Source organism: Tachyglossus aculeatus, chromosome 5 (assembly GCF_015852505.1).
Source record: "Tachyglossus aculeatus isolate mTacAcu1 chromosome 5, mTacAcu1.pri, whole genome shotgun sequence".
Classification (NCBI taxonomy): Eukaryota; Metazoa; Chordata; class Mammalia; order Monotremata; family Tachyglossidae; genus Tachyglossus; species Tachyglossus aculeatus.
Window position 1 is genome coordinate 51,729,507 of NC_052070.1, and position 23,473 is coordinate 51,752,979.

Sequence of the window (23,473 nt, forward strand, 5' to 3'; positions counted from 1 at the left end):
TTCTCTTAGGCAGCTAAACTGGAAGAGTTCCTCAGAGTAAATGAATCATATTCTGACCCTGCTTCTAAATTCCTTATTGGGTCCTTAAGAATGGCATATTGACAGCTATACACTCACCCACTCAGTCGAGCAAATCCAAATGTGTGTTATAATGAGAGTCAATCGTCAGAAATGAAAGGTGGAAAAAACCAGTCCTGGAATCTTTAGTGTTGCCATCACAAGATTGCTTAAAAGAGGTCATGAGGGCACATTGCATTTGAATATGAATAGTGTGCTTGTGTGTTGGCAGAGGCGAGAGGAGCACAAATACAATTATTTGATCATGAGGCAAACCAACTATGTCGTTGATACTGAAATAACCTGATACTTTCTGTGACTGGAGAAGTTAGGTACTTGATAAAGACACATTTCAACATGTGAAACTCCTGATCTGCTATTTTAATAGGAAACTTTGGTCTTCTGGACTTTGTATTTTTTAAGAGAACCAGAAAGAGTTTTTCTTCTCCCCCAGTCCACTCCACTCCACTGTTTCCTCATGGAGCAAATCGGTACCCATGTTCTATTGCCATGGAGACCACCAACAAATGAGAATGGTCCCTTTCAGCCCTTGCTCAGTTTATAAGGGGAGAGAATTCTAGGGAACATTTTTAATCTGAGGTTGGGCACAGAGGGTGAGCCTCCTACCAGAGGAAAGTGGGGAAGCAGCCAACAACCGTAGGGGAATACTCAATTTGGAAAAGCTGGGAAGCATCAATTTTGTTGGGAAACGTGACTATGGATGAGAGACAGTTACAAGCATGGTCTACCCCCAGCTGGCGGATTGAGCCCAAATATTGCCCCAGAGTCCTCATTGGGAACTGGCTGGAAGAAAGAAAAAAGGTAAGGAGGTGCATGGAGGGAGGGAGAAAGACAGACTTGCGATGGAACTGAGAGTGGTCAAAGGAGGAATAAGCTGAGATTTGTTGCCTGGCACCACCTTCCCTCCAGGACATCTCCATTGGATGACCTGCTGGTACTTCAAACTCAGCGTGGCCCAAACTGAATTTCCCTTCTTCTCTCCTAAACCTTCTGTCCTCTCAACTTCCCCATCTCTGTTGACATCTCCACCATCCTCCTTGGGACTCAAGCCCCCAACCTTGGTGTCATAATGATAATAATACTAATAATGATGGTATTTGTTAAGTGCTTACTATGTGCAAAGCACTGTTCTAAGCGCTGGGGGGATACAAGGTGATCAGTTTGTCCCACGTGGGGCTCACAGTTTTCATCCCCATTTTACCGATGAGGTAACTGAGGCACAAAGAAGTTATGTGACTTGCCCAAAGTCACCCAGCTGACAATTGGCAGAGCCGGAATTTGAACCCATGACATCTGACTCCAAAGCCCACGCTTTTTCCATTGAGCCACTCTGCAACTCCTCCCTGTCATTTTGCTCTCACCTCCAATCTGCTCCTGAAACTTACCAATTTGTCCTCTGAAACACTTTATAGAGCCATATTTTCCTCTTCATTCATACAGCCTGATTCAACAACCCTGGTTCAAGAACTCATCACAATTGGACTCTTGTATTGACCTCCTTGCTGATCTTCTTTCCTCCAGGCTCTTCCCACTTCAATCCATCCTTCACAATGCTGCCCAGAGGATCAACTTTCTGAAACATCACACAGCACCCAACTCTTCTCCCCCCCAAACCCTCCAGTTGTTGTCCATCTCCTCCAGTATCAAGCAAAATCTCCACACCAGGGTCTTAAGGCTCTCTGCCGGGTTTCTTCATCTTCCTTATCTCCCTCCTCACTCCCTGCTCCCTGGTTTGTACTGTTTTACAAGCCTGTCTCCTGATAACTCTCAACTCTTGTCTTTCCCCTATCTGACCTCTTGTTCATGTTATCCTCAGGGCCTGGAACTCCCTCCCTGAGCTTAATCAGATATATTTCAGCCCTCCCCACCTTCAAAACCCTCCTAAAATCCCTTCTCCTGCAAGTCTTCTCTGGCTAATTATCAGAACCCCAATCCTTATCAAATCTACAGCTCTCTTTGGCACCACATGTATTTCTTTATGTATATCTGGCCATCCCCGACACTGGTGTATATATGTATGCTTGATTTTTCTATGCCTGTCTCTTCCATTAGAGCATAAGGTCCTCAAAGGCTGATAACTTATTTTGGGCTTCTGTTGTATCCCCTGAGCACATAATAATTATAATAATAATAATTTTGGTATTTGTTAAGTGCTTACTATGTGCAAAACACTGTTCTAAGCGCTGGTCCACTGCGTTCAATAGGTGCTCAAGAAATACCATTACTACTTCCAACTACTTCTGGTTACCAAGAACCTGAGCCTAGCTGGAAATAGGGGGCTTGGTATTTTCTCTAGGGGCTGCTTTTTCAAGGAGCCACCACTCAGGTGGTCTTGCAAAAGGTCCCTTGTGGGTTTGGGCTTGATAGTGGTGTCTAAATGAGGAGCAGCATGGCCGAGTGGAAAGAGCATGGGCCTGGGAATCGGAGGACCTGGGTTCTAATCCCAGCTCTGTTACATGCTGGCTGTGTGACCTTGGATAAGTTAGTTAACTTCTCTATGCCTCAGTTCCCTCATCTTTAAAATGGGGATTCAATACCTTTTTCCCCTCCTACTTAGACTGTGAGTCCCTTGTGGAACAGGGACCATATCTGACCTGATTATCTTGTATCTACTCTAGCATTTAAAACAGTGCTTGACACTTAGCAAGTGCTTAACAAGTACCACAATTATTATTATTGTTAGTAGTAGTAGTAATAATAATAATAACATTAAATTCAACCACAGTTAAGTCAGTCATGACCAGATACCAAGTGGCCTAGTAGAAGGAGCATGGGACTGAGGGTCAGGAGAGGCCCAGGTTCTAGTCCTGGCTCTACCACTTGCTCGTTGAATGACTTAAATTTGTTTTATTTTTATGGTATTGGTTAAGCACTTCCTATGCGCCAGGCACCATATTAAGTGCTGGGGTAGATACAGGCTAATCAGATTGGATACAGTCCATGTCCCCTGTGGGGCTCACAGTCTTAATCTCCAGTTTCCAGTTTAGGTAACTGAGACACAGAGAAGTTAAGTGACTTGCCCATAGTCACACAGCAGACAAATGGTGAAGGCGGGATTAGAACCAGGTCCTTCGCCCATGTTCTTTCCATTAGGCCAAGCTGCTCTTCTGTTCCTCAGTTTCCTCATCAGGAAAACAGAGATGAACTACATTTGCTTTTCCTCTTAGAATGTAAGCCTCTTGTGGGACAGGGATTGTGTCAGACTGTAAATTCACTGTGGGCAGGGAATGAATCTGTTATATTGTTATACTGTACTCTCCCAAGTGCTTAATTCAGTGCTCTGCTCACAGTAAGAGCTCAATAAATATGATTGATTGATTGGATTATCCTCTACCTACCCTAGATCTTGGCACACAGTAAGCCCTTCCCCAATACAAGACTCACTTCAAATAGTGATTGTATCCACTTCAATCTTCAGTACCGTGCTTGGCATTTAGTAAGTGCCTAACAACTACCATCATAAATCGGAGAAGCAGCATGGCTCAGTGGAAAGAGCAAGGGCTTTGGAGTCAGAGGTCATGGGTTCAAATCCCGGCTCCGCCAATTGTCAGCTGTGTGACTTTGGGCAAATCACTTAACTTCTCTGTGCCTCAGTTACCTCATCTAGAAAATGTGAATTGAGACTGTAAGCTCCCCGTGGGACAACCTGATCACTCTGTAACCCCCCCAGGTCTTAGAACAGTGCTTTGCACATAGTAAGTGCTTAATAAATGCCATTATTATTATTATTATTATAAATTTAAATAAAATAAAATTAAATTAAATTTAAATAAAATAAAATAAAATAAAATATAAAATACCCAGTGTTTGACACTGATTAATCAATGCTGTTATTCAGTCCCTAATTTCATTAGGATTTTTAATGGAAAGAGCACTGGCCTGGAAGTCAAAGGATCTGAGTTCTAATCCCTCCTCCACCACTTGTCTGCTGTGTGACCTTGGGCAAGTCACATGACTTCTCTGTGACTCAGTTACCGCATCTGTAAAATGGGGATTAAGATTGTGCCACTTCATGTGGGACAGGTACCGAGTCCAACCTGATTAACTTGTGCCTACCCCAGCATTTAGGACAGTGCCCAGCACACAAATATCTTCAAAAAAGTCGGTAGAGCAGCTCCCTCATAAATTATTCATGCAGTGATTGGGATAAGCTCAGCCTGTCTCTGACAACATTTTTCTTCCCATTCTCTCTTAATTGTCGGCCCCTGCTCCCTCTTCAGCCAACCCTTAAATGCACTCTCCTCACAGGTCAATCCCAAACTAAACACTCCTCTTTCCTCTATTACCCAACTCCTCTCTGAATAAACATCCCTTTCTTTCGAGTCCACTTTCAAAAGCAGACCATCCATGTGGCTCCTGGCCAACTTCCAGTTCTTTCTAGTTCTCCAGTCAGTGGAATGCACTGAATCTCTCAGCCCCTCTCACATCTTGTTGTTTCTGCAAACCATGCTCCATCTCCATTTTACTCTTTTGCCTTTCTGTTTTGCATGGGAACTTGTATCTAGAGATAGATATATGTGTGTGAAATCTATGTGCTTACAGTCAAATCGGTGATATTTACCAAGTACCTACTGTGTGCAAAGCATTGTACTAAGTGCTTGGGAGAGGACGATAGAGCTAGTATGTGGGATCCCTGCCCTAAAACTGAGTGAGGGAGTGAGGCTTCTGGGGTTGAGTGCCTTGTTTTTGCCTCCAGGGGCTGGTGAAACAGGCTGGGAGTAGGCTGTTTGGCGGGTGGGCGGGGGCCTAAAGGATCTCAGGGGTCTTGAGAGGCAGTGGAGCTTCCTGAGGTTTCTGGGTAGGTTGTAGAGAGCAGCTTGGCCCAGTGGAAAGAGCTTGGATTTGGGAGTCAGAGACCTGGGTTCTAATCCTGGCTCTGCCACTCATTTGCTGAGTGACCTTGGGTGGGCCTCACTTCATTTCACTTCTCTGGGCCTAAGCTTCTTCATTTGTAAAATGGGAATTAAATATCTGTTCTTTTATTATTATTATTATTATTATTGTTATCATAATACTTGTAAAATGCTTGCTAGGTGTCAAGCTCTTGTGTAGATACAATTTTATCAGGTTGGACACAGTCACTGTTCCACATGCGGCTTGCAGTCTAAGCAAGAGAACAGGTATTTAATCCCCAATTTATAGAAGAGGAAACTGAGGCATAGGAAGTTAATGGGCTTGACCAAGTTCACACAGCAAGCAAGTAGCAAAGTTGGAATTCGAGCCCAGATCCTCTAACTACCAGGCCTGTGCTCTTTCAACTAGGCCATGCTGATCTCCCCATCCTTAGACAGTAAACTTCATTGGAACAAGAGGCTTGCATCTCCTCCTGTCTTCAAGACATCTCTACTTGGATGTCCTCCCTCCACCTAAAATGCAGCGTGTCCAAGACAGAGCTCCTTATCTTCCCTCCCAAACCCAGTCCACTCCCAAACTTTCCCATCACTGTGGTTGGCACAACTATCCTTCCCGTCTCACAAACCCACAACCTTGGTGTCCTCCTCGACTCCATTCTCTCATTCACCTCACATATCCAATTTGTCACCAAATCCTGCCTGGTTTACCTTCACAACATCGCCAAGATCGGCCCTTTCCTCTCCATCCAAACCGCTACCAAGTTAGTACAATCACTCATCCTGTCCCTACTGGATTACTCCATCAGCTTCCATTCTGGCCTCCCAAACCTCTGCCTCTCCCCACTTCAATCCATACTTCACTCCACTGCTCGGATTATCTTTTTACAGAAATGTTCAGGGCATGTCACCCCCCTCCTCAAAAATCTCCAGTGGCTGCCTATCAACCTCCGTATCAAAAAAAACCTCTTCACTATTGACTTCAAAGCTCTCCCTCACCTTGCCCCTTCTTACCTCACCTCCCTTCTCTCCTTCTACATCCCAGCCTGCACACTCTGCTTCTCTGGTGCTAACCATCTCACTGTGCCTCAATCTTGCCTTTCCCGCCACTGACCCCTGGCCCACGTCCTACCTCTGGCCTGGAATGCCCTCCCTCCTCAAATCCTCCCAACCATCACTCTTGCCCCCTTCAAAGCCCTACTGAAGGCTCACCTCCTCCAAGAGGCCTTCCCAGACTGAGCCCCCCTTTTCCCCAGCTTCCCTTCCCTTTCACATCACTTTGACTCACTCCATTTGCTCTTTCCCTGCCTTCCCACCACACAGCACTTATGTATATATGTATATATCTATAATTCTATTTATTTATACTGATGCCTGTTTACTTGCCCAAGGCAGCCCAACAGACAAGGGCAGAGCTGGCATTAGAACCCAGGTTCTCCCACTCCCAGGCCTATGCTCCTTCCACTAGGCCACCCTGCTTGCAAGCAGCAGGAGCTCTCAATTCCCCTGGCCCCTGCTATAGGCAAGCCTAAAGGCCCTCCAGGTCTAAGCAGGTTTGGTCTCAACTTCCCACCCTTTACTTCTGTTCCCAGTTCTTTCATAATCAGTCAATCAGTCAATCATATTTATGAGCATTTACTGTGTGCAGAGCACTGAACTAAATTATCGGTAATGTACAATATAACAAAGTTGGCAGGCACATTCTCTACCTACAACAAGCTTACAAGTCTGGAGGGTGAGATAGACATTAATATAAATAAGTAAATTACAGATGTGGGCGAGTGTTGTGAGGCTGAGGGAGAGGAAAATATAGGGAAAATTTTCCTCATCTCCCATTCCCTTCTGCGTTGCCCTGACTTGCTCCTTTTGCTCTTCCCCCTTCCCAGTCCCACAGAATGTATGTACATAGCTATAATTTTATTTATTTGCATTGATATCTGCCTCCTCACCTCTAGACTGTAAGCTTATTGAGAGTAAGGAATGTCACTGTTTATTGTTGTATTGTACTTTCCCAAGTACAGTGCTCTGCACAGATTAAGCACTCAATAGACTGAATGAATGAATGACTTTGTTCCTTCACTCAAAGGATTTACAATCTAACAGGGCAGACGGATAGATAACAAGAAGGGGACCTCGCCTGAAATTTAAAGGACAAATCAATCAATCGTATTTATTGAGCGCTTACTATGTGCAGAGCACTGTACTAAGCGCTTGGGAAGTACAAATTGGCATCACATAGAGACAGTCCCTACCCAACAGTGGGCTCACAGTCTAAAAGGGGGAGACAGAGAACAGAACCAAACATACCAACAAAATAAAATAAGTAGGATAGAAATGTACAAGTAAAATAAATAAATAAATAAATAAATAAATAGAGTAATAAATATGTACAACCATATATACATATATACAGGTGCTGTGGGGAAGGGAAGGAGGTAAGACGGGGGGATGGAGAGGGGGACGAGGGGGAGAGGAAAGAAGGGGCTCAGTCTGGGAAGACCTCCTGGAGGAGGTGAGCTCTCAGCAGGGCCTTGAAGGGAGGAAGAGAGCTAGCTTGGCGGATGGGCAGAGGGAGGGCATTCCAGGCCCGGGGGATGACGTGGGCCAGGGGTCGAAGGCGGGACAGGCGAGAGCGAGGTACGGTGAGGAGATTAGTGGTGGAGGAGCGGAGGGTGCGGGCTGGGCAGTAGAAGGAGAGAAGGGAGGTGACGTAGGAGGGGGCGAGGTGATGGAGAGCCTTGAAGCCCAGGGTGAGGAGTTTCTGCCTGATGCGCAGATTGATCGGTAGCCATTGGAGGTTTTTGAGGAGGGGAGTAATATGTCCAGAGCGTTTCTGGACAAAGATAATCCGGGCAGCAGCATGAAGTATGGATTGAAGTGGAGAGAGACACGAGGATGGGAGATCAGAGAGAAGGCTAGTGCAGTAGTCCAGACGGGATAGGATGAGAGCTTGAATTAGCAGGGTAGCGGTTTGGATGGAGAGGAAAGGGCGGATCTTGGCAATGTTGCGGAGCTGAGACCGGCAGGTTTTGGTGACGGCTTGGATGTGAGGGGTGAATGAGAGAGCGGAGTCGAGGATGACACCAAGGTTGCGGGCTTGTGAGACGGGAAGGATGGTAGTGCCGTCAACAGAGATGGGAAAGTCAGGGAGAGGACAAGGTTTGGGAGGGAAGACAAGGAGCTCAGTCTTCGACATGTTGAGCTTTAGGTGGCGGGCAGACATCCAGATGGAGATGTCCTGAAGGCAGGAGGAGATGCGAGCCTGGAGGGAGGGGGAGAGAGCAGGGGCAGAGATGTAGATCTGGGTGTCATCAGCGTAGAGATGATAGTTGAAGCCGTGGGAGCGAATGAGGTCACCAAGGGAGTGAGTGTAGATTGAGAACAGAAGGGGACCAAGCACTGAACCTTGGGGAACCCCCACAGTAAGAGGATGGGAGGGGGAGGAGGAGCCTGCAAAAGAGACTGAGAAAGAAGGACCGGAGAGATAAGAGGAGAACCAGGAGAGGACGGAGTCTGTGAAGCCAAGGTCAGATAACGTGTTGAGGAGAAGGGGGTGGTCCACAGTGTCAAAGGCAGCTGAGAGGTCGAGGAGGATTAGGACAGAGTATGAGCCGTTGGATTTGGCAAGCAGGAGGTCATTGGTGACCTTTGAGAGGGCAGTTTCTGTGGAATGAAGGGGACCGAAGCCAGACTGGAGGGGGTCGAGGAGAGAGTTGTTGTTGAGGAATTCTAGGCAGCGCGTGTAGACAACTCGTTCAAGGACAAACTCATCCATGTCAACATACACTGGGATGGTGTGATCTCAGGCTGTGGTTCAGGATCACAGAGCCTGCACTCTGCCCCGGGCTGGCCATTAGTATTCATTCATTCAATCGTATTTATTGAGTGCTTACTGTGTGCAGAGCACTGTACTAACTGCTTGGAAAGTACAAATTGGCAACATGTAGAGACAGTCCCTACCTAACAACGGGCTCACAGTCTAGAAGGGGGAGACAGAAAACAACACTAAAGAAGTAGACAGTTGCCAATACCATCAGAATAAATAAATAGAATTATAGCTATATACACATCATTAATAAAATAAATAGAGTAGTAAATATGTATAAATATACACATGTGCTGTGGGGAGGGGAAGGAGGTAGGGTAGAAGGAAGTGGTGGGAGTGATGGGGAGGGGAAGAGGGGCAGAGGAAAAGGGGGGCTAGTGTAGGAAGACCTCCCGGAGGAGGTGAGCTTTCAGTAGGGCTTTGAAGGGAGGAAGAAAGCTAGTTTGGAGGATGTGTGGAGGGAGAACATTCCAGGCCAGGGGTAGGATGTGGGCCATGGGTCGATGGCAGGACAGATGAGAACGAGGCACAGTGATGAGGTTAGCAGTACAGGAGCAGAGTGTGTGGGCTGGGCTGTAGATGGAGAGAGGGAGGTGAGGTAGGAGGGGGCGAGGTGATGGAGAGCTTTGAAGCTGATAGTGAGGACTTTTTGCTTCATTCGATTTTTGAGGCGAGGAGTGACATGCCCAGAGCGTTTCTGTAGAAAGATAATCTGGGCAGCAGAGGGAAGTATAGACTGGAGCGGGGAGAGACAGGAGGATGGGAGATCAGAAAGGAGGCTGATGCAGTAATCCAGTCAGGTTAGGATGAGAGATTGGACCAACAAGGCAGCGGTTTGGATGGAGAGGAAAGGGCAGATCTTGGCGATGTTGTGAAGGTGAGACTGGCAGGTTTTGGTGACAGATTGGATATGTGGGGTGAATGAAAGAGCGGAGTCAAGGATGACACCGAGGTTGTGGATTAGTAATAGTAATAATAATGATGGCATTTATTAAGCACTTACTATGTGCAAAGCACTGTTCTAAGTGCTGGGGAGGTTACAAGGTGATCAGGTTGTCCCAAAGGGGGCTCACAGTCTTAATCCCCATTTTATGGATGAGGTAACTGAGGCACAGAGAAGTTAAGTGATTTGCCCAAAGTTATACAGCTGACAGTTGGCAGAGCTGGAATTTGAATCCATGAATCCAAAGTCCGGGCTCTTTCCACTGAGCCACGCTGCTTCTCTGCGTGGTCTGGACCACTTCTCTAATAGTGCTCTGGGGGGAAACTGAGTCTCTTTCACACACCTGTAGATGTCAGATTCAAACTGCCCTTTATGGAAGACTCTGAGGCCAGAGAAAGACATCTACCCAATACTCCTCAGGCGATATTCATTCAAAGGAAGGGAACATTCAGAGTTTATGTGGTTTAGTGGAAAGAGTACAGGCCTGTAAACCAGAGGATCTGGCTTCTAATCCCGGATCTGTAGCTTGCTTCTTGTGTGACCTTGGGGAAATCACTTACCTTCTCCATGCCTTAGTTTCCTTATCTGTAAAATGGGGTTAAATCCTACACCCTCCTACTCACACTGAGAGCCCCATGTGGACAGGGATTATATCCAACCTGGATTTCTTGGATCTATCCCAGTGCTTAGCACTTAACAAATAACATAGCAAGTACAAGTTTGCAGCTGAGGGCGACGGTGGGGATTCTGAGCCACCTGCTGCTGAACTCTCTTTTCAGTTCATCAGAGCTTCTGGCCTGGCCCCCATTAGTACCTATATGAGAGACTATGTCCACTTCCCAGACCACAAGCTGGATCAGCTATACAAGAGGCACGCGCTGAGCAGAATGGAGGTAAATGGTGTTGGGTTGGGGGTCGGGGATGGGACGTAGGGGGCGAGGCTTGCTCGGGTTCCAAGCTTTGGCCACCTTCAATCCTCTGATGAGCTGGGACAAAGAGTTCCCAAATAAAAAGCTCAGGTCTCACACCCTCCCTCCCTCCCTCAGCACAGAGCAGGCAATGAGGATGCCTGGGTTCTAGACTTTGCCTCACCACAAGCTCACAGCAAGAAGCAGGTCATACCTAATGGTTTATATTGTCTGCTTATTTAGGTGCCAAACTCTGTACTAAGCATTGGGATAGATACATAATAATAATGATGATGCTACTTGTCAGTCACTTACCATGTACCAAGCGCTGTTCTAAGCATGGGAGAAGCATTATGGTCTAGTGGGAAGAGCAAGGGCCTTGGAGTCAGAGGGCATGGGTTCTAATCCCAGTTCTGCCACGTCTACTTTGTGACCTTGGGCAGGTCACTTTGCTTCTCTGTGCCTCAGTTACCTCACCTGTAAAATGGGAATTAAGACTGTGAGCCCCATGAGGGACAAACTGATAACCTTGTATCTACCCCAGTACTTAGAACAGTGCTTGGCACATAGTAAATGCTTAAAAAATACCATCATCGTTATCATCATTACCTTTTATCTAATCTAGTGTTTAGAACAGTGCTTGGCACATAGTAAGCACTTAACAAATACCACAATTATCATTATTATTACAAGATAATCAGGTTGGATACAGTTCCTGTCCCAAATAGGTCTCACAGTCTTAATCCTCAATTTACAGATGAGGTAATTGAAGTACAGGGCAGGAATAAAGTGACTTTCCCAAGGTCACACAGTAGACAAATGGCAGAGTTGGGATTAGAACCCAGGTCCTTCTGACTTCCAGACTCTGTGCTCTATTCATTAGGCCATGCTGCTTCCATAATCAGGCCTCTGTATAATCAGACCTCTTTAGAGGTGGCAAGTCCTGTCCCAGGGCCAAGAGAAGCAAGGACAGGTTTGGAGGCAGTTCTGGTCTCCAAATCAAAGGACAAAGTAGTTTCAGTTGAGCACCTTCAAGATCGGTTTGGATTCTATGAATAAATCAGGCAGTGGAGCTGCAATAAAAGTAGTGTGGCCCAGTAGAAAAAGCACAGATCTGGGAGGTTGGGGAAATGGATTCTAATCCCAGCTCTGTCACTTGCCTGCTCAGATGCAATCTTGGGCAAGACACTTAATTTCTCTATGCTTCAGTTTCCTCATCTGTAAAATGGGGATTCAGGACCTGTTCTGCCCTCTCCCTTAGAATGTGAGCCTAATGTGGGTCAGGGACTGTGTGTGACCTGATTATCTTGTATCTACTCCAGCACTTAGTACAGTGTCAGGCACAAAGCAAGTGCTTAACGTCTCCCACAGAGTCCACAACTAAGCCAAAGAGTCCCCTGAGCCCTCTCTCTCTCTCTCTCTCTCTCTCTCTCTCTCTCTCTCTCTCTCTCTCCCCCACTCATGGAGAAACCAAGCTTTGAGACACTGGGAGGAGAGGGTTCAATGATGACAACACACTAAACAGGGTTGGAATGGCCCCAAGTCATTACCAGGACATGTGTGTTTTTGTGTGTGTGTGTGTGTGTGTGTGTGTGTGTGTGTGTGCACACGCGTGTATGTGTGTGTGTGTTTATGTATGGCGGTGGGAGGGTTTGACAAGCCCAATCCTTTTTGCTTTGTTCCTCCTTCCTCCTACACAGCTCCAGGTGGCTCCTTCATTGTGATGCCTGTCAATAATTATAATAATAATTATGGTATTTGTTAAATACCTACTCTGTGCCAAACACTGTTCTAAGCTCTGGGGTAGATACAAGGTAATCAGGTTGTCCCACATGGGGCTCACAGTCTTAATCCCCATTTTACAGATGAGGTAACTGAGGCACAGAGAAGTTAGGTGACTTGCCCAAAATCATGCAGCTGATAATTAGCAGAGCCGGGATTAGAACCCATGACCTCTGACTCTCAAGCCTATGATCTTTCCACTAAGCCATGCTGCTTCTCAAGTGTTCACTGTGCCAAGCACTCTACTAAACACTAGTGTAGATGTAAATTAATCAGGTAGGACACAGTCTTTGTCCCACATGGGGCTCAGAGTCAAAGTGGGAGGGAGAACAGGTATTTAATCTCCCTTTATAGATGAGGCAGCTGAGGCTTAGAGAAGTTAAATGACTTGCCAAAGGTCACCCAGCAGGCAAATAGCAGAGCTGGGTTTAGAAGTCAGGTCCTCTGACTCCCAAGCCCATATTCCTTCCACTTGGCCATACTTCTCTGAGCAAGCAAATGGCCTCCGGGTCCAGGTTGGAGGGTCCCCTGGGTCACTGTGTGATGCCTCCATTTTTGAACCCATCTCCGTGACTCCCGCCGCCCTCCGAGCTTCAGACTGGGAAGAACAGCCTGCTGGCCTCAGATATTCCCGCACGAGCTTTTAATTGAGACAAGGGCAGAAAGGGGAAGAATGAATCAAGGCAGATGGACTTTTCGATTTGTTCCTGTCAAAGGGAAATAATTAGTTTGCGATATAAAAATGAAAAGAAACCATTAGCCTACAAGGTAGGAAGGATAAGATAGAAAGTCTAGTGGCAAAGAAGCATCATGCATAGTGGATAGTGCACAGGCCTGGGAGTCAGAAGGTCATGGGTTTTAATCCTGGCTCTACCACCCATCAATCAATCAATCAATCATATTTATTGAGCACTTACTGTATGCAGAGCACTGTACTAAGCACTTGGGAAGTACAAGTTGGCAACATATAGAGATGGTCCCTACCCAACAGTGGGCTCACAGTCTAGAAGGGGGAGACAGAGAACAAAACAAAACATATTAACAAAATAAAATCAATCGAATAAATATGTACAAGTGCTGTAAGACCTGGGTCAAGTCACTTGACTTCTCTGTGCCTCAGTTGCCTCATCTGTAAAATGGAGATTGAGACTGTGCACCCTACATGAGACAGGGACTGTGTCCAACTCAATTTGCTTGTAATAATAATAATAATAATAATAATAATAACAATGATGGTATTTGTTAAGCGCTTATTATGTGCCAAGCATTGTTCTAAGTGCTGGGGTAGTTACAAGGTCATCAGGTTATCCCACGTGGGGCTCACAGTCTTAATCCCCATTTTACAAATGAGGTAACTGAGACACGAGAAGTGAAGTCACTTGCCCAAAGTCACACAGCTGACAAGTGGCGGAGCCGGGATTAGAACCCATGACCTCTGACTCCCAAGCCCATGCTCTTTCCACTAAGCCACGTTGCTTTTCCTTATCCTTGTATCCGCCTCAGCGCTTAGTACAGTGCCTGGCACATAGTTAGTGCTTAATAAATACCATCATTATTAAGAAGTGATAGTAATATTTTTTATTAATAACTTACTGTGTGCAGACTACTGTACCAAGTGCTGGGAAAGAATACACAAATGAGAATTAGACATGGTCCTTGTCCCTTGGGGGGGCTCACAATCCAAGAGTATAGTGGGGAGAAGGGACTGGAGAAAAACACATCAAGAATGGTGAATGACAAAACACTTCTCCAGGCACTGGGGTAAACAAATCAGGCCTAGAGGAGGCAGATCCGGTGGGTATTAAGGTGCCCCAAAATGAAATGTACCAAGAACATTTGTTGAGAAACTAAATATGCATACCTGGCAAGAAAGCCAGAACAATGTAGAGCTTGAAATACAGAGGAGCAAAGCCAATTATCCCTACTGTTCATGTGGTTTCTCATACACTCATTAAACTTTGGGATGTTTTATAACTTTGGCTTTCTTCAGTCTTATTCCTGTCCAGATAATTTTGCTCATTCTAACTGCAATTTATTGGCATATTTCTTTGTGTGTGCTGGGAGTGGGGGAGGAGGGAGGAGAGGAGGCTGCTTTCAGAGCACAGAGCATGAAGCCACTCCCATGTTGATTCAAGGACTTTCCATTCCAGTAGCCTGTTGAGACGAGAGGGTTTTCCAGAGGTCTGAAAGCCAACCATCCATCATTTTTCATGTCTCTTTTTGCCACGTTAGCTATGGCAGGATAGTGAGAAGCAACGTGCCCTAAAGGAAAGAGCAAGGGCCTCGGAGTCAGGGAGTCTGGGTTCTAATCCCAGCTCTGCCATTTCCCTGCTGTGTCACTTTGGGCAATTCATATTACTTTTCTGTACTTCAGTTTCCTCAATTGTAAAATAGGTATTGAACATTTGTTCTCCCTCTCCTCTCAGGCTATGAGACCCACATGACTTCTGGGGTAATCTGATTGTATTTCATCACCTACCTCAGTGCTTGGCACATAAAATGTCCTTAAAAATACCACAGTTATCATTAATAAGACCAACTCCATTATCTAAGCTTGCTTACTCCACTGATTTATGGGGAAAGGGTCACACAGACATCTTCACTCTGACACAACCAGTCAAACCATTGTGGAGTAGTTTTAGGATTTGGTAGCACTGTGTCCCAGTGGAAAGAGCAAGAGCTGGGAGTCAGAAGGACTTGGGTTCTAATCCTGGCTCTGCCACTTGTCTGCTGTGTGACCTTAGACAAGTCACTTCACGTCTCTGGGACTCAATTACCTCATCTGTAAAATGGGGATTAAGACTATGAGCTCCATGTGGGACATGAACTGTGTCCAACCTGATTATTTCGTATCTACTCCAGTGCATAGTACTGTGACTGGCACATAAGTGCTTAACAAATGCCATTATAAAATACAAAAAAAACAAAAACAAAAAAACCCCTCGTGAGTTTCTGGTCAACAGATGTTGATCTTAGAGAAGTCTTGATATTGTTCCGGGAACTTCTGTTGCATCTGGCTGGCTGCGATGATCACAACCATGAGAATAAGTGGTTAGCAATAATTTTCAGGCATTGATCCAGAAGGATTCTGGATAACGCCTCGCTAGCTGGGGAGTGAAGCAAGTTTCCATGACAGTTTCTGCCTCCAGCTTTCTCACCTAATTTCTTGGAGAAGCAGTCTGGCCTAGTGGAAAGAGCCTGGGCCTGGGAGTGCAGAAATCAGGGTTAGAGTCTTGGTTTCACCACTTGCCTGTTATGTGACGTTAAGCAAGTCACTTAACTTCTCTGGGCCTCAGTTTCCCCATCTCTAAAATGGAAATCTTTGTCATCCTTCCTTCTTAGTCCCTGTTCCACATGGAGCTCTCAGTCTGAGTCTGATGTAATTATTATGTCCTGTCCCCATGCTGAGAGCAGTGCTTAAAGCATAGTAAGCATTTACCTACTATCACACTTATTATTACCGTTATTTTAATTATTATCATATAGGTGTGAGGGGGCATCTTTGGGGGCATATCCTTAAGTTATTTATTTACATTAATGTCTGCCTCCCTCTCAAGACTGTAAGCTCATTGTGGCCAGGAAAACATCTACCAACTCTGTTGTATTGTACTCCCCCAAGCACTTAGTCCATATTCTGCACACAGTAAGCACTCAGTAAACACCATTGATTGATCTTAAAGATCCTTAAGCATCACTCTAGTTACCCTGGAGTTGTTGGAACAGTACCTTTCCCCATCTCTTCATCCTCCCCTCCTTGCTTCTAGTTGGCTTTTTCCTCCACCTTCCAGCTATTTCCTTCTAACTGATCCTATCCAAAAGCCTAGGTCCCAAAAGCCTAGACAATTTTCCAGTTGGTGGGAACCTCCTCCTCAGCACAATACCCAAATCAGCCATTCTTGGCAATTTCCTACCCCATGAGGCCAAGGGAGAGAAGAGAGTTAAGGCACACAGTCAGCTGGACTCTGGGCTGCAGGATTATAATAATAATAATTATTATAATTGTGGTATTTGTTAAGTGCTTATTATGTGCCCAAGATAGATTTGCTTAGAGCTCTCATGGACTCTAGTAAATCCAGTAGGGGTTGATTTATTTGATTTTCTTCAATTTTCTGTACTAATTTTCTTCTGGTAAACAATCCTTCCCTTGCTTTCAACTGAAATGTCTCTGGCAATTTATAGAAGGTGGCCCCTCTCACTCAATCAATTTATGGTATTTACTGAGCACTTACTGTGTTCAGAGTATTTTATGAAGAGCTTGGAAGAGAACTATAGAGTTGGTACACATGATCCTTGCCCTCAAGAAGCTTAAAGACTAGTAGGGCAGACTGTAAAATGAACCACAGACAGGAGAAACAGCAGAATATGAGGATACATAGCATAAATGCTGTGGGGCTGGAGAAGGGTTGAGTATCAAAGTGCTTAATGGAAACAGATCCATCTGCATAGGTAATATATCTGCATAGGGACCTTCTCTATAAAAGCAAGGGTGGGGAGATGAGGGACTTTTTGTGGCATTTTTTTAACAGTATGTGCCAGGCACTGTACTAAGCACTGGGGTGGATGCAAGCTAAACAGGTAGGACACAATCCACGTCCCACATGGGGACCACAGTCTTAACCTGCATTTTACAGATGAGGTAACTGAGGTACAGAGAAGTTAAGGGAGTTGTCCAAGGTCATACAGAAGACCTTGGTGGAGCCGGGATTAAAACCCAGGCCCTATTGACTCCCAGGCCTGTGTGCCATCCACTAGGCTTGCTGATTCTCTCTCAGGGAAGGCCTCTTGGAGGAAATATGACTTCAGTCACCAACTGAAAACCCAAGTGGAGAAACTAAGCTACTTTGAAGTGTCTTCCCCTGGGCTTAAGTGAAATCTTTGCCAGCCCTGATTTCAGCCAAGGATTTCTGGAAAATTCATCACTGACCCAGGAGATTTGATTTCAGAGCCCAAAAGAGTGGTGAGGGTAGGCGTTCAGTGTAGAGGGTTGACCTTCACTCTTTCAGTTTATAAGGATTCATTTTGTGTTCCTCTAAATCACTGTTAATCCACCAGCACCAGAATTTTTTTTTATTAATGATATTTGCTAAGTACATACTATATGTCAAGCACTTTTCTGATCACTGGGGTAGATACAAAGTAATCAGGTTGTCAAACTGAGAAGTCCTGTGCCCTAGTGGAAAGAGCATGGGCCCGGGAGTCAGAAGACCTGGGCTCTAATCCTGCCTCCACCACACGTCTGCTGTGTGACTTTGGGCAAATCACCAGTCTACAGGTTTTGTTTTGTTGTCTGTCTCCCCCTTCTAGACGGTGAGCCTGTTGTTGGGTAGGGACCTTCTCTATCTGTTGCCGACGTGTACTTCCCAAGTTCTTAGTGCAGTGCTCTGGACACAGTAAGCGCTCAATAAATATGATTGAATGAATGAATGAATAAACATAACTTCTCCCTCATCTGCAAAATGAGCACTAAGACTGTGAGCCCTGCGGGGGACACGGACAGTGTACAATCTTTATTAGCTTGCATATACCCCAGTATTTAGAACAGTGCCTGGCACAGAATAAGCTCTTAAGAAATGCCAATTAAAACAAAACAAAACCAAAAAGAAAAAGAAACGAAGGTTGGACACAGTCCCTGTTTCACATGGAGCTCAGTCTCTGTATTGTATTGTATCTCCATTCTACAGTTGAGGAAACAGAGGTACACTGACATTTAGTGACTTGTCCAGGGTTACACAGCAGGCAGTGGCAGAGGTGGGATTAGAATCCAGGTCCTCTGACTATTGGCCCTCTGATTATTGGCCCATGCTTTTTCCACTTGACCATGATGCTTCTCAGAATTAGTTGCTGCACTGAGGAGAAACAAGGTTACGAGTGGGGGGAGGTGGAGAGAGGAAGGAAGGGAGGAAAGAGTACAGAGGAGGAGGAGGAGGATGCACTTTCAGATGAAAACACAATTTCCAAGAAGCCAGGGAACTTGTCTTTAAGGCCTGGTGCTGGGAAGAGGCTGTTTGGGGGTTGAGAAAGCCAAGATAGCCATGAGCTGATGGGGAATTCTGACTGAATCATTACCACAGTGGCTTGAGCAAACACACAAATCCTTTGAAACCTTTCCCACTCCACCCACCTCTCAGAGCATATCAATCCAGCTGTGGTCCTGAGGCTAGAATCTACTCAAACTCTGAGCATTTGATGCGACTCTGAAAATGCCCTCAGTTCCTTCAACAGAAATGCCAAAGGCATAGATGTCTCTGAGAATTTCCAGTCGACTCCCAAATGCCAGGGATCGTGGGGCAATCACTCCAGGGGTCCCACTGGCGTTGCCACTCTTCAATCAATCGTATTTATTGAGCACTTACTGTGTGCAGAGCACTGTACTAAGCACTCTTGCCCTATCAATCCCATTGATTCTGAAAATGGAACTGGAAAACTTTTGTCAGTCAATCACTCATATTTACTGAGTGCCTATGGAGGACAGAGAACTGTACTAAGCCTTGGGAGAGTTCAATAGAGTTGGAAGTCTCCATACCCGCCTTATGGTTTATCTCTGAGGGACCCCAGGGTTGGTCAGTGGAGACCAGAAATGCCTTTCTCTGTGCTTGGGTTCCAGGGCCTGCCATACAAGCACCTGATTGTCCACAATGAGGAGCCAAAGCACCGGAATTTCATCAGCGCCTATGATGACCATTTCAACCATCATGGCCACAATCCTGATCTGCCACTCCTTCGTCAATGGAATGTACAAAAGTTGGCATGGCTGCCGGAAAAATCAGACTTCCCTCTTGTGGGTGTGTTTCCCATTGTGTTCTTCCCTCGTGGGTCCTGGGGGTGGCTTCCCTTTTTCTTTCCCATAATAATGACAGTAATAATAATAATAATAATAATAATAATAATAATATTAAGGGCTTGCTACGGATGAAGAACTAGCCTAAGCCCTGGGGGAGATACAAAATAGCCAGGTTGGACCCAGTCCTTGTCCCACATGGGACAAGGGATTAAAACTTAATGGGGATTAAGACTGTGTGCCGCCCGTGGGACAACCTGATCTCCTTGTAACCTCCCCAGCACTTAGAACAGTGCTTTGCACATAGTAAGCACTTAATAAATGCCATCGTTATTATATTATTATGGGGCTCATAATCTAAGAAGGAGGGAGTATGGCTATTAAATTCCCATTTTACAGGTGAGGAAACTGAGGCACAGAGAAATTAAATGACTTGCCCAAGGTCACGCAGCAGGCATGCGATGGAGCCAGGATTAGAACCCAGGTCCTCTGACTACCAGGCCCATATGTTTTTTTCCACTTTGCCAAACTGCTTCTCTGTTCTTTGTCCACTCTTGGGATGGGGCTGGCAGGATGCGGGAGTGGTAGGATGGGGTGGGGATTTGGGTAAGGGACTGGGGAATGCCTTAAGGAGCTCTGAGGTGCCTTGAGGAGCCCTCCATGACTGAAGCTCCTCAGCTCAATCAGTGTAGATTTTCTCATGGTACCTCGAAGCTTGATTTTCTGATCAGTGAAGGAGCATTTTCATCCTCTAGCCAAAGACAGGGAGGGATTTGATTGGCGGTCTTAATTGCAGATTTTACCGAGGAACCAATATCTATCTCATCCATGTAGACAGAGTTTTTTGATTGGGGGGATCTCCTTCTGGGTGGGTGCCCCTTGATTGGACCAAGAATTTCTCTGACTGATATCAATCAATTAATTAATGTTTGTCTCCTCTTTTAGACTTTAAGCTCCTTTTGGGCAGTGAGCATGTCTACCAACTTTTATATCATATTCTTTCAAGTGCTTAGAACAGTGTTCTGCACACAGCAAGTGCTCAATAAACGTTGCTGATTGATTGACTAATTGAATAGTATTTATTGAGCACCTAAGTGGGAGAAGAGAGAGAATAAGTTGAAAGGAGAACTTGTTGAGGTTCTTAGGGGTAACTCTCAAGAGATTCTGCTTGATACAAACAGGAATGGGTAATCATTGAAGACTTCTGAGGGTGGGAAGAAGCATGCAGAACAGTATTTTAGAAAAAGCATGCAGGTAGCAGTATAGACTGGAGAGATGAGAGACTGAAGGCAGGGAGATTAATGAAGAGGCTGATGCAGTAGTCAAGCCAGGATATGACTATTTGTAACTGGATTCAGAGGATGGATCTGGGAAATGTGGAGGAAAACTGACAGGATTTAGTGACAGGTGGAATATGGAGGATGAAAGAAAGGAAGGAGTCAAATATAATGCCAAGATTGCATACTCCAGAGGTGGGGAGGATGGCATTGTTATAGACTCTGTTGGGGAAGCGAGGTGGAGAGGATTTGAATGGGAAAATGAGAAATTCAGTAATTTGCAGATTTAGCTCAAGCTCAAGGTGTAGGCAGGCTATCCATATTGAGATGCCATGGAGGCAAGAGGAAATGTGAAATTGGTATTAGTGGTCAGAGTATTTATAAAGCTCACTGCGTGCAATGAACTGGACTAAAGTGCTAGGAAAGTGCAAAACAAGCAAGTGACACATTCCCTTCCCACAAGGAGTTTACATTCTAAAGAGGGAAACAGGTATGAAAATATTTACAAAGAGAGGACTCAAAGGAAGTAATTGAATGTACAATTGATTAACATATATACGCAATTGCTCAAGGTGGGTGTAAATAAGTGCATAAGTACTGGAGATTGTTGGTGGGTTTGTATGACTTGGGATGCTGGGAACTACTGGGAATAGGCTTGTTATAGGAGGTGGGATTTAAGGAGGATATTGAATGTCATGAGCTCTGTGTCTCCTGGATTTACAGAAGGAGGGCATTCCAGGCACGGGGGGACCAGAGTGGGCAAGGGGATGAAGATGGAAGAGGTGAGAATGAGCTACAGTAACGTTAGCTTGAGAGGAACAGAGAGAATGAGCTGGGGGGAAATGGATAAAGAGAGGAAACAGGTGAGCTGGTTGAGAACTAATGGCCGAGTGTGAGGAGTGTTTGATTTGGAAGGATGTGGGAAGTGAAGGGAGGGTTTGGAAGAATGGAAAGATGAGTGCCACATGACACTCCAAGAAAATATAGGTGTGGAGAGATGTTGGAGTTTTCAAGGTAGATTTGGGAGTCATCCATGGAGGTAGCAGTTAAGGCCATGGGAGTTGATGAGCTCCCCAAAGGAGGGAACGTAAATTCAGAATTGAGCCTTTAGGAATACCCACAGTTAGAGAATGAGAGGTGGAGGAAGAGCCAAAAAGGAGACTGAGGATTGGCCAGAGAGGTGAGAGGAGAACTAGGAGAGAATAGTATCTGTAAAACCAAAGTTAGGTAACGTTTCCTGGAAAAAGGAGAGGTCCACAGGGTCAATGACAGTGGAGAGGGTAAGGATAGAGTCCATTAAATTTGGTAAGTAGTAGGGTCAGTGGAGGCTTAGGAGAGGGTGGTTTTATTGTAGTGAAGAGGGTGGAAACCAGATTGTAGAAGAGAAAATAAGGGTAGTGGGTGTATATAAATGGTTTGAAGAGTTTGGACAGGAGTGGAAGCGGGAAGACTGGGTGATAAGTGGAGAATGCACAGGGATCCAGAGAAGGTGTTCCCAACCCCCTCTTTTGAGTCTCACCTCCTCCCTTTTTAGGAAAAGATTTGTACCCAAATTTGAGACACATTTCCTTTGTTCTTCCGCAAGCAGAACATGACCCCTGGTTGCCCTTGGCATTCTTCCCAATGCCAGAAACCTCCCTAATGGATCAGGAAGGTGTAAACTCACTTTTCTCTTCATGGGCTATTGACTTTGATGATGATGATGATGATGATATTTGTTAAGCACTTACTAGAGCACGGGCTTGGGAGTCAGAGGTCATGGGTTCTAATCCCGGCTCTGCGACTTGTCAGCTGTGTGACTTAGGGAAAGTCATTTAAAGTCATTTAACTTCTCTGAGCCTCAGTTACATCATCTGTAAATTGGAGATTAAGACTGTGAGCCCCACATGGGACAATCTGATTACCTTGTATTCTCCCCAGTGCTTAGAACAGTGCTTCACACACAGTAAGCACTTAACAAATGCCATCATTATTATTATGTGTCAAACAGTAAGCATTGGGGTGGATAGAAGATAACAAGGTTGGACACAGTCCCTGTCGCATGTGGGGATCACCGTTTTAATCCTCATTTTACAGAAGAGGAAACTGAGGCAAAGAGAAGTTGCGTGACTTGCCCAAAGTCACACAGCAGACTACTGGTGGAGCCAGGATTCAAATCCAGGTCTGTGCTCTTTCCACTAGGCAATGCTGCTTCCATGCTTTGAAGGCAGACTCTGCCCAAAGGGACAAGGAATGGGCAAGGTTGCTTCTTAGAGGCAGGGCAGGACCAACTCTAGGACTGTGCTGCTTAATAATAGTAATAATAATAATAATAATAATAATAATAATAACAACAATGGTATTTGTGAAGTGCTTACTATGTGCCAAACACTGTTCTAAGTACTGGGGTAGATACAAGGTAAAAGGTTGGCCCATGTGGGGCTCACAGTCTTAATCCTCATTTTACAGATGAGGTAACTAAGGCACAGAGATGTTAAGCAGCTTGTCCAAGGTCACACAGAAGACAAATGGTGGAGCCGGGATTAGAACCCAGGTCCTCTGAGTCCCAAGCCCGTGCTCTTTCCACTAAGCCACTAGGTGGTTGCCCCCTCTCCCCACCCTAGGTGGGCTACTGTGGAGATATTTTTGCCCTATGTTGACATTGTGTGACTCTGTGCTCTATTGCAGAACCTCCCAGCAATTATGGCCTATTTGAGCAACGGCTGAAAAGATGGAGTGCCTCAGTGCTTGACCCAATGAAAAGCGTTTACACGGTGTCGTATGTCAGGCCCACATTCTCCACTCCATCCCTCTGGAACCTCACTGTTTCCAGTCACTCCCCTCAGTTCCAGTGACCTTCTATGACAAATTGCCTCCTGTCTGTAAGGGCAGAGCTTCCTGTGACCCTCTGGTTCCCTGATCGGCTTCTGTGGGGGAGGCGGTAGGATACTGTAATGATGGCAATCTTGTCTCCGCTGTCTCCCTGTGAAGCCTTTGGCCCCTATCAAGAATAGAACAATCTCTGCCACAGCTGAATACCTCAAATGTTCTT

At 45.5% G+C, this 23,473-nt stretch overlaps 1 protein-coding gene across 1 annotated transcript; it reads left to right on the forward strand.

The window, feature by feature from the left end:
- The first annotated feature begins 599 nt into the window (after positions 1–599).
- C5H1orf158 (chromosome 5 C1orf158 homolog) lies at positions 600–23,473 on the forward strand. The gene is made up of 4 exons (XM_038747238.1): positions 600–879; positions 10,477–10,590; positions 18,992–19,169; positions 23,110–23,473. Exons 1-4 carry the CDS (start codon positions 775–777, stop codon positions 23,274–23,276), a joined length of 564 nt encoding a protein of 187 aa, XP_038603166.1. The 5' UTR covers positions 600–774; the 3' UTR covers positions 23,277–23,473.

Bases quoted from the DNA above. Each gene is read 5' to 3' on its own strand.
- C5H1orf158 (XM_038747238.1), top strand. From the start codon at position 775: ATGGATGAGAGACAGTTACAAGCATGGTCTACCCCCAGCTGGCGGATT. The intron at 880-10,476 runs GTAAGGAGGTGC...CTCTCTTTTCAG, and splicing joins GGCTGGAAGAAAGAAAAAAG to TTCATCAGAGCTTCTGGCCT. The intron at 19,170-23,109 runs GTGTGTTTCCCA...GCTCTATTGCAG, and splicing joins ATCAGACTTCCCTCTTGTGG to AACCTCCCAGCAATTATGGC.